The sequence below is a fragment of the Engystomops pustulosus genome, chromosome 9 (assembly GCF_040894005.1).
Source record: "Engystomops pustulosus chromosome 9, aEngPut4.maternal, whole genome shotgun sequence".
Lineage (NCBI taxonomy): Eukaryota > Metazoa > Chordata > Amphibia > Anura > Leptodactylidae > Engystomops > Engystomops pustulosus.
The window spans coordinates 28407003-28418085 of NC_092419.1; the positions used below are offsets into that span (position 1 = coordinate 28407003).

At 42.0% G+C, this 11083-nt stretch overlaps 1 protein-coding gene across 1 annotated transcript; it reads left to right on the forward strand.

The window, feature by feature from the left end:
- The first annotated feature begins 399 nt into the window (after positions 1–399).
- Positions 400–6089, forward strand: RSPH6A (radial spoke head 6 homolog A). Its single transcript, XM_072123598.1, has 7 exons — positions 400–635; positions 1446–1677; positions 2784–3242; positions 3328–3615; positions 3693–3837; positions 4251–4368; positions 5798–6089. Exons 1-7 carry the CDS (start codon positions 535–537, stop codon positions 6030–6032), a joined length of 1578 nt encoding a protein of 525 aa, XP_071979699.1. The 5' UTR covers positions 400–534; the 3' UTR covers positions 6033–6089.
- The last annotated feature ends 4994 nt before the right edge of the window (positions 6090–11083 follow it).

An 11083-nucleotide genomic window follows, 5' to 3' on the forward strand; every position in this document is an offset into this window, starting at 1 on the left:
GTCCCACCATGGCTCAAGAGGTTTAGGGGGCCCTTATGGTGTCACTTTCCCATAAGAGAAGACTATTACTATAAACCATACATTATATTCGGAGGCCTGGCTCAGACTTTGCACTGGGGCCCATCAGCTTCTAGTTACGCCACTGTGCAAGTGAATGTGCTGTACTATACATTATGTGATTGTGCTGTACTATACATTATGTGATGTGCTATACATTATGTGATGTACTATACATTATGTGAATGTGATATACTATACATTATGTGATGTACTATACATTATGTGAATGTGATGTACTATACATTATAATAATATGGGCCAGACACCTCACATCCCAGATTTATGTCTATTTAGACCAGAACAGATCTTCTCCCTGTAAACTACAACTACCAGCATGCATTGCACGCACGGTCACGTGATCCGGAAGTGTCGCTTCATCGCCTAGCAACAGTATACAGTGTCAGCGGTATCCCCCAACAACGTGAGACGCAGAGAGAGACAGGACGCTCATAGAGGCTGTAAGGATCGCTGAGGATGGCGGAGAGCCCGACCGAGATCGCTCCAGATCCCCGGGAGCTGCAGATCAAATATGCCAAAGCCTATCTATTGCAAGCGGGGCCGTCCGGAGTCAGCCTGTAAGTGCTGGGGGTGCCTGGATCGGGCATGCTGGATCATAACACAAAATATAAAATATTAGGTCGTAAACCTAAACAAATTAAATAAAACGAGCTGCCCATACCGACCAATCAGATCGCAGCTTTATTTTTCTACAGGGTCTGAGGAAAATGAGAGCTGGAATCTGATTGGTTACAACTGAGAACTGCTCCTCAGCTGTCTGACAACCACTATGGACCTCATAGCAGCCACTACACGGGTTGTCACCCAGCTCTCCCACTCCCTACTCTAAATAACTGCAATGATTAACCCTTTGGGGGTCTAGGAAAGCTGGGTGTCAGGAAGTCTGAACTTTCTTCCTGTCTCAAAAGAATCAAAATAGTGTACCCCCAGGATATGGCGCCACATCTGGCCTCTAGGATCCCACGAATCTCCAGAATGGAGGGGCTGCACATGTAATTTAGTTACTTTCTTACACATTTTAGGCCATGTCCTCCCTGCAGTCATTTTTATGCATAAATCTATCATGGATCACCAAGAAAAGTCCAAAAAAGGCCTACAAAAATTTTATCCCCCAACCTCCTACCTATTAGATGGATCCGGGCACCATTATTGGGCTCTGGTTCCAATGACAAACCCATATGCGTAATGGGGTGACAAGGGGAGAACTTTCTTGTGTGTAACTGCCTACATATTGCTTTAGACTTTGGGACCAAAGGGGTTAAACTGCTTAACTATTGCTGATCCTGTTCATTTTGACAAGATTATCCATCGCAGGGCACTAAAGGAGTGTGAGTAGATTATATGTGACCCCCCTGTATCTTCCACAGATATGAGCACCTCTCAGCTCTCTTGTCCCGGATCCTGTCAGAGCGCCCCCCTAATGCTCTGGAGACCCTGGAGCAGATGAGCGCAGAACTGCACTGGTCTAGACTGAACAGAGGACACGACGCGCTGAGACACCTCCCCGAAGACCCTCCCACGTACATCAAGGCAGAATCCCATCGCGCGCTGTTCTCTCGTGGGGCAGAAGCTGATGAGGCCGAAGGAGATGGAGAAATGGTGAGGACACAAGGGGGCGACATAGCACAATAGCCCATAGCACAAGTTGCATGTGATTGCATGTGACAACGTAAACTATAGAGTTTACTTACCTTGCTGTAGCTCCCCGTTCGATCATTGGGTCTCCTATATGTTATAATTTTATTTTTTGGCACCAAGCCCCAGGAAGTTTTTCCAAAAATTCCCAGAAAAACTCTTCAAAGAAAATCTAACACCAAAATCTAGATAAACTATTTTTATAGTTTATCTAGATTTTGGTGTTAGATTACAAAGAGATTCAGGCACTGTGACTGTGGTATGGCCTCCTTCCTTCTGAAATCAATTTATATGCTAACTAGCCAGTAGGGCTCTGGGGGGTGTTACCAGAGAACCTCTGTCCTGTAGCTTCACAGGCTGTTACACTGTGCAAGAGCACTCCCTCCCTTCCTCTGTGTCCTGAAACTTTCTCTTCTGCCAAGATATTAGAGTAGGCACTTGGAGGGGGAAGTGCTCTTGCTCTGTGAAGCTGCAGCACGGAGGGGCTCTGGTAACACATGATTTTAAAATTTGATTTTAGAAGGAAGGAGGCCATGGATAGCAAATATAAGACAATTAGCACAGTCATGGTACCTTGGTCTATGAGTAAATGCCCCTAGTTCATTCATGGTTTACTTTGATGGTGTAATACCACAATCCCCTTGTAGTGGCTGCTCTAAAGCAAAATGTTAAACTTCTCTGAACACAATGGACAACCCTAAAGCTTATTTAACCATATTTTAGCTTACCATAATACAATAAGTATATTATTGAATACTTCTCAGAGCACATGTTATTCTGTATTCACATATTGGACATTTATAACATTTCTACATCCAGTTCTGGGACCTGCACCTATATTGGGATTGGGGGGTCTCTATCCTATGGACTGCTATGAATTAAGAGATGGCAGGTCCTTTTACATCGATCAGAGGTTCCTATAACATTTCCCGGGATCTTTATATCATATCGTGTGAAAAATCCATAAATATGAGCAATGAGAACACCCCTTTAATTCCTGTTACTTAGGAACTGTAACTAGGAATGTTATCCAAGATTTCTAATACTCACCTTTCTATTTTCTTTCGTAGACAGACTCGCCTCTTCCTAACCTCTATGACCTTGCTCATCTTCTCCAACAAGGAGGGGTAAACTTAGGACAAGATGAGACGGTACACATAGCCCTGGCCATGAAACGACTCACCGACACCCGCCCTCTGCAGTACTGCCGCTTCTGGGGCAAGATCCTTGGTACGGCTGGTAGTTATTTAGTAGCTGAGGTACAGTTTAGAGAAGGGGAAGATGAAGAGGCGGAGGAGGATGCAGAAGAAGAAGAGAAGGAAACAGCGGAGGAAGAGGAAGATGATGAGGAAAAAGAAGAGGCAGAAGATTTGCCCCCTAAATCTACTCACCGTCCGCCACCTGTGGTACCAAAGGAGGAGAACGGTACAGGAACCAATAAATATGTGTACTTTGTAAGTACTGAAGCTGGAGCGGAATGGATCAGACTTCCACCAGTGACACCGGCACAGATCACGGCCGCACGAAAGGTCAGATTGTAAGAGATTGTGTCATCTCCAGTAATGTCCCTTCTAGTGTCTGTATCTGTCATATCTCATCAATCTTTGACTACAGATCCGGCGTCTCTTCACTGGAAACCTTGATGCCCCAGTTATCACCTACCCCCCATTTCCAGGAACAGAAGCTAACCTCCTGCGTGCGCAGATTGCCCGAATCTCTGCAGGAACCCATGTCAGTCCCCTGGGCTACTACCAGTTTGGAGAAGAAGAAGGCGAAGAAGAAGAGGAAGGGGCAACAAGGGATACCTATGAGGAGAACCTAGAATTTGAAGGCATCCCAGTGACAGACTTGGTTGAGAACTTGTCTAGCTGGGTCCATCATGTCCAGCATATTCTACCGCAGGTGAGAAGACTACCAGCCACTGATATGTAGGAAGACTTTAGGCTCAGCCCCATTAAATTTTATTTCTCCTCCATCAGGGGCGTTGTGTTTGGCTCAATACGGCTGTGAAATCAGAGGAGGAAATGGAAGAAGAGGAAGGAGAAGAGGAAGAGAAGGAAGATGAAGAGGAACCAGAACCTGAAGTGGGGCCACCACTCCTCACCCCACTCTCAGAAGATGCAGGTAACATTATTAATGCCATCTAATAATTCTACATGATTGCCATCAAAACCTATATGTGACTAGAGATTTAAAGGGATCTATCAGCTTCTAAATCACTCCACATCAAAAGCCGGCATTGCGTAGGGAGACTGATAGATTTTAGATGTAATTTCGTTTTTTGTTAATTAGCTTCTAAGTGCACACAGGGAGTGGCCTCATCTGCTTGTGCACCCATTTAGGAGTGCTGGGGGCATCTAAAGAGAATTGCTGGCTTATTAAGGATTGGCTAACAATGTCAAATTGGACCCAAGATCGGGTTGGTGATCTATCAGCGGGTCCATCTTTTTGACTACTCTTAGCCCACTCTTGCCTTGGATGTCTTCCTCTGCCTTTGATAAATTTTCAATACTGACATTATCTTCTTTTTATCCCAGAAATCAACAACACTCCTCCATGGACGGCTTACCTCTCCTCCACGCACATTCCTCAGTATGCCCTCGCTGTCCTCCGCTCTAACTTGTGGCCTGGAGCCTTCACCATTGCCAGCTCCAAGTACGTCATTGGTCTCTTTCTTTCCTAAAAACCTTGATGACAATGAAGAGGTAGAATATGAGGCACCACTGATATTTTGTGGGTCTCCAAGCCCCCTCTGTGAATCAGGCAGTAATGCGCATGTATGACCTATCCCTCATGTGTGACTGACAGAGACTATTTCCATCAATTCCATAAAAGAGAAAGAAGCAAGGGTAATATCTTTGCCCCCCACTTGTTATGATAGCTGAGAGTCTTTGAAGTTGGATCTTAAAGGGGTTGTCCACTTTCAGCAAATAATTGATCATCTTTGTGTAGTGAAAAGTTATACAATTTTCCAATATACTTTCTGTATCAATTCCTCACAGATTTCTAGATTTCATTGCTGTCATTCTATAGGAAGCTTTACTGTTTATTTCCTCTGGATAAATACCAGTTCCTGGTCAAGTGATGTCACACAGGTGCACGGCTCGTTATATCCCTGGTCATGTGATGTCACACAGGTGCACGGCTCGTTATATACCTGGTCATGTGATGTCACATAGGTGCACGGCTCGTTATATCCCTGGTCATGTGATGTCACATAGGTGCACGGCTCATTATATCCCTGGTCATGTGATGTCACATAGGTGCACGGCTCGTTATATCCCTGGTCATGTGATGTCACATAGGTGCACGGCTCGTTATATCCCTGGTCATTTGATGTCACACAGGTGCACGGCTCGTTATATCCCTGGTCATGTGATGTCACACAGGTGCACAGCTCATTATATCCCTGGTCATGTGATGTCACACTGGTACATGGCTCGTTATATTCCTGGCCATGTGATGTCACACAGGCGCATGGCTCTTTATATACCTGGTCATGTGATGGCACACAGGTGCACGGCTTGTTATATCCCTACTCATGTGATGTCACACAGGTGCACGGCTCGTTATATCCCTAGTCATGTGATGTCACAAAGGTGCACGGCACGTTATATCCCTGGTCATGTGATGTCACACAGGTGCACTGCTCTTTATATCCCTGGTCATGTGATGTCACACAGGTGCACTGCTCTTTATATCCCTGGTCATGTGATGTCACACAGGTGCACTTCACTTTCTATCACACAGCTCTGATTTCTCTCTGTGATATAACGAGCCGTGCACCTGTGTGACATCACATGTCCAGGGACCTGTTTTTATCCATTAGATGAAGCTTCCTATAGAATGACAAGCAGAGATCTAGAAAACTGTAAGGAGTTGATACAGAACTATATTTGAATTGTATAACATTACATAAACAATATAAATTATTTGCTATAAGTGAACAACCACTTTAATTAACCAAATACTTATATCTCACCCACAGAAGGAATGGTAAATGTTACTGGGAATATCCCTTTAAGGGGTAAGACTGGCTTTACTTGCAGTTTTTACATGTCTCCCTTGATTTGATCATTTGCAGGAAATTTGAGAACGTCTACTTTGGTTGGGGCATAAAGTACAGTCCTGAAGGATACAGCCCCCCTGCACTTCCCCCGCCCCAGCCAGAGTACCCAAGCGGGCCGGAGATCAGTGAAGGAGTAGATGCCACGGTGGAGGAGGAGAATGCTCTGAAGGCTGCACAAGAAGAAGCTGCCGCTGCTGCTGAAGAGGCTGAGGAGGAAGAAGAGGAGGAGGAAGAGGAGGATGACGATTAAGAAACAAATCTATTTGTATTGCTTCCAGTTACATATATTAAAGAGGTTATTTTAACATTTGGTTGTATATTTGTTATAATGAAGATGATACTACTGCATACTTATCATGAGTTACAGCTTTTATTATACTCCAGTGCTGCACTTACATCCTATAATCCTAGATCACTTACCTCTGAGCACCTACCACCATCATTCCAGAGTAAAATTATCCAGGAAAATATATAAAATATAGTTCCACCACCATGTTTTGAGGGATGAGTACAGAACCAGCGGCTTAAGTACTAATTTCTATCTTACTCTATCTCTTTATATATAAGTAGAGAAGTATATACATATAAGCTGATGTAATGATTTGTTACCACTAGGTGGCGGCAATGCATTTCCTTGTAATAATCTTATGACTGTTCTGAATTGTCAGATTCATTATTTTAGAAGCCCCTTAGGTGCCAATGCAAAACCTTGTATAATGATTCTGGAGGACGCTGGTTGTAGACAGCCATGTTCAGTCCTTGATTTATGGAACTCATATCGGCCATATTTCCTGGATTGAACAGTGGGGCAGATTTATCAAGCTGTCTGAAAGTCAGAATATTTCTAGTTGCCCATGGCAACCAATCACAGCTCCCCTTTAAAATATTCATGAGCACTGGTAAAATGAAAGCTGAGCTGTGATTGGTTGCCATGGGCAACTAGAAATATCCTGACTTTCAAACAGCTTGATAAATCTGGCCCGTTGTGTGAAGACCCAGACTCAGAGTCATCCATGGTCCTGTAAGTTGCAGTCAACCTGCAGGTCATACAGAGTCTTTCTATTAGTTTTTTATGATATTGCTCTGTTCCTATATGACAGTGATGGTGAATCTTTTAGAGACCGGGTGCCCGAACTACAACCAAAACACACTTATTTATTGCAAAGTGCCAGCACGGCAATTTAAGTAGTTATTTTTGCTACCTGTTCTACCACAACTTTTAATAATATCGGCCTCTAGAGGACAACAAAACAGTTGAAAGAAGAAGGGCAAATTTGGACTAATATTGTAGCATCTCACTATGGTCCCCCTGAACAGGAAGAAGCCTAGAGGAGCTCTTAAAATAATCCTCCCCTTTGCACATGTTCTACTTCCTGCAGTCCCAAGCAATCAAGAATGTGTTGCTTTAAAATATCACTGAGAGCAGCATTTATTGAGTCGCCTGGGACTGCAGGATGATTGAGTTCTATGTAGAGTGCTACATTGATGGCCTGGGTGCCCAAAAAGAGGGCTCCGAGTGCCACCTCTGGCACCCGTGCCATAGGTTCGCACCACTGCTATATGGCATTTAGACCACTTAGGCACCAAGGATGAATCACCCATGCTACCTCTTTATGTTTTAATTCAGTGGATGAAATTTAGGACATATGTGGTTGAGGAGATGAGATAGGCCAGAAGACTGATTTGGCAAGCTCTGTGTAGCACTGCGTAATCTGTGTGTGTAAGGAACATAAATAAAGGAATTATTATAAAGAAATATATATATATTATGTGAATTATTATTATTACAAAAGAACAAAACTGAGGGTTCCATGAGGTCATGACAGGTAGGTAGGTAATGCCATGAACATGACACGTGAAATAAAGACCTGTACATGTAATTGATGTCTAAATTTAGGGATTCCACATGCTAAAATATATTCTCAAAAACAGTAAATCTGTCAACGCCAGGGCGGGTTTATCCGCTCATCTCTAACCATGGCAGCTGGGTGATTGCCCTTGACAGATGACATCTGACATGTATGTGTAATAACTACCTGCCAAACCATACACATGTATAATAGCGTACACACCTATGTTTAATTACTAGCCCCAGACACCACCTACTGTTCATCTATGAAACTACAGCAACCGCTTATTTTCATCCTCTGAAAACCTACGCAAGAACAGGGGGGTTAAGAAAACAAGACGCACTTGTGACTCTGTATAATTTTTCATCTTTATTCACCGCGTAAATTCACACAATATCTATAAATACAAACATCTAAGACAAACACGCATTCGCCAAATCTTTACGTCCTATACACACAAATGGTCGCTTCCTTCCAAATATATACAGTCATATATACAATATGCATATATACATAACCTTGGTAGTAACAAAACATAAATAAAATATATTACATCTGAATTTCCTATATCTATATATATCTATATATCAAAATAAATATATATATAGATATAAAATTAAAAACACTATTGTGTGCATAGATATTTAGCCGACATGGCGTAAAATCCATTCAGATATCATGTAAACTAAATCCTCGGGGATTGGTTTTTGGTGATTGGCAACGTGGCACTTACATTCACAGGTAAAAATATATGGCAGCATGTGTGAGAAAACACAAAGCAAAGCTGACATTCAAGGAAAAATACAGTGCATCTAGATTAAGAGTCGATAAAAAACCCAAAAACGTGAATGAAGACATTAAGAGATAATGGCGTCCCTGCTTTGTTTCCAAATTCAAGCCTTTGATTTAAAGGGGATGTCCATTGCTTATATTAGTAGATCCTATTAATGGTGTGTTCACACATTTCATGCGAAATCTGCTGTAAAGTTTTTAAAAGTTAACAATAAGAGTTCATAAACTGCTTCAATGGTCATAATGTGTAGTATCCCTAGTAAGGTAAATCTACAAGTGGCGGATGACTCTGAGGTAAATCTGAGGTAAAAATCTGCAAGTGTGATGTGGCTTTTTATGAATATTTGGCATGGATGTTATCCTTATGCATTACAAAGAATTATTTCATCCCCATGATAACCCCATCCACATGCATTGTACTGTAGATGAAGGATGCGGTGCGTAATCTGCACTGCAAATCATGTCACATCTGGGTTCGACCTAATCCCTATAACTAACCTAGAGTTCAGTAAAACCAAATTTTGATCACCAAATGGGTTGTATCATCTAACTTCCAGTCATAACACAATTAATGTGTCTTCCCTTTGGTTATTGTATGGATACAGGACATTCATATATATCAATGGAGATAACCACTGCCTATAGGATAGACCATAAATTCCCTTTCACACGAGTGCTTTCCACACGCACGTTTTTTCTGGACAAAGCTTTTCATTTTTAAAAATCTTTTAAAATATGATAAAACCTATATAAATTTGGTAGCTCTGTAATTGTACCACAGCTTCGCTAGAGCTGGGTTCACATCACGTCTTTAGTATACACTGAGCGTATATTTCTGACAGAAAAAGGATTGAAATCTAATAAAAATCATCTGTTTTTCACTCAATAACACTCTGGACTGACAATTTCTGCAACATTTCAGTAAAAGGGACCTAAGTAACCTTTATAAAACACTTTTTTAGCACAATAGCCTTTATAACCTTCCATTTATACATTCATATTCTTCCCACAGTAAAGGGGAGATAAGCAGCAGTGAGAATATCTTGGCACTGTATATATTTTCATCATATCCGTGCGCATCTGAACTTTGCTATCAGCCTGACTGACATCTAGCTGCACCCATAGGCAACTTATTTGGCTTTGGCCCCTAAATCTGAGGTAATTATTATATGTCACGTTACCCAGTTACCAATATATATATACAGGGGCGTAACTTTAGGGGGTGCAGAGGTTGCGATCGGACCTGGGCCTAAGAGGTTAAGGGGGCCCTTATGGTGTCACTTTCCCATATGAGAAGACTATTCCTATAAACCATACATTATAGTCTGGGGTCTGGCACAGACTTTGCACTGGGGCCCACCAGCTTCTAGTTACGCCAGTGTATATATATATATAGCGTACATGAAATGAAATATGTTGTACTCAATAAATGTTCCTTGGTTGCTACGTGCGATAGATCAGTGTCCCATATATCCTTTGCCTGAATATCATTGGAAGGAAAGAAACAACTCTTAGGATCTGGGCCTTTTGCCACCACTTGTTCTATTTAAAGTTCTCTGGAATAAGTTGAACCCACTTCTGGTTCTTGTAATGAATCCATATCCAGGACAGGTTACTGGGAATTGGCCAAAAATCTGAAACCCAGAATTTATAGAGACGAGATGTATACCCACTGCGTATGGAGGTGTACATCAGGACCAAAAGCCAGACACGCTCTTGATCTTGACATGAGTACCTACCAAAAGAGGGAGATTACCATGCAGCTTGTGTAAGGTCCTTACGTACAAGGGCGTATTTCTGATTGGTTTTGATTCATTGTCCCTAGGTAAGTTGCCCTACATATTCACTATTTCAACTATTATTTTAGACGTTGTCTCACTGTAAACTAGCTATCCTTTGCATGACGCCAACCCGAATTAAGAATCGGTAACAGGGCGGCCCATCTACCACGAATACAGGCAAAGTTCAAGTGGCAATGATACCTGAGTGGATGAAGTTGTAGATTGTATTGAGTCATTTATGATATAAGCAAAACACTATCTACAAAGGCAGAATTAAAAAGATGGAACTAACCCAAACAATGAGGGATACATCATGGGGGATCTTGTAGGTGGTCCATATAGGGGAAAGTGAATAAATGTCCTTACAATAATTTTGTTTGGGACTGTCTTTTCAATTTTGCCTCCATAGATGATGCATCATATGTGTCAGGAACAAGTTCCTGCATACATTACACATATACATAAGCCTGCCCTGGAGGCCAAAAGAAGGCCGGTAAGTCATGGCTGATCTCCAACAGAAGCCATGAGCGCAGTGTAGACAGAGCCCAACCTGTTCTCAAACTGAATTAAACCGGTTACAATTAATAAGCTGTTGAAAGGGAACCTTTTATGGAGGCCTCATATAAGTGCTGAAATGTGTGGGAAACACCAGCCAAAAACAATCGCTTCCCTGCTGAAATGGGTCATGTTTGTATATCCACATTCCTGGCTGGCAAAACAAGTCCTATAAATAGTTAATTGTGATAATTACCAATAAAGTGTCATCGCCAGCTGCAGATTATAATAACAGTATGGAAAACATCAGCTTGGTACCCAATGTGTGGCTTTGTATGTATTTTTTTTTTAACAAAATGTTTTCTTTTTTACAGTTTTTATAA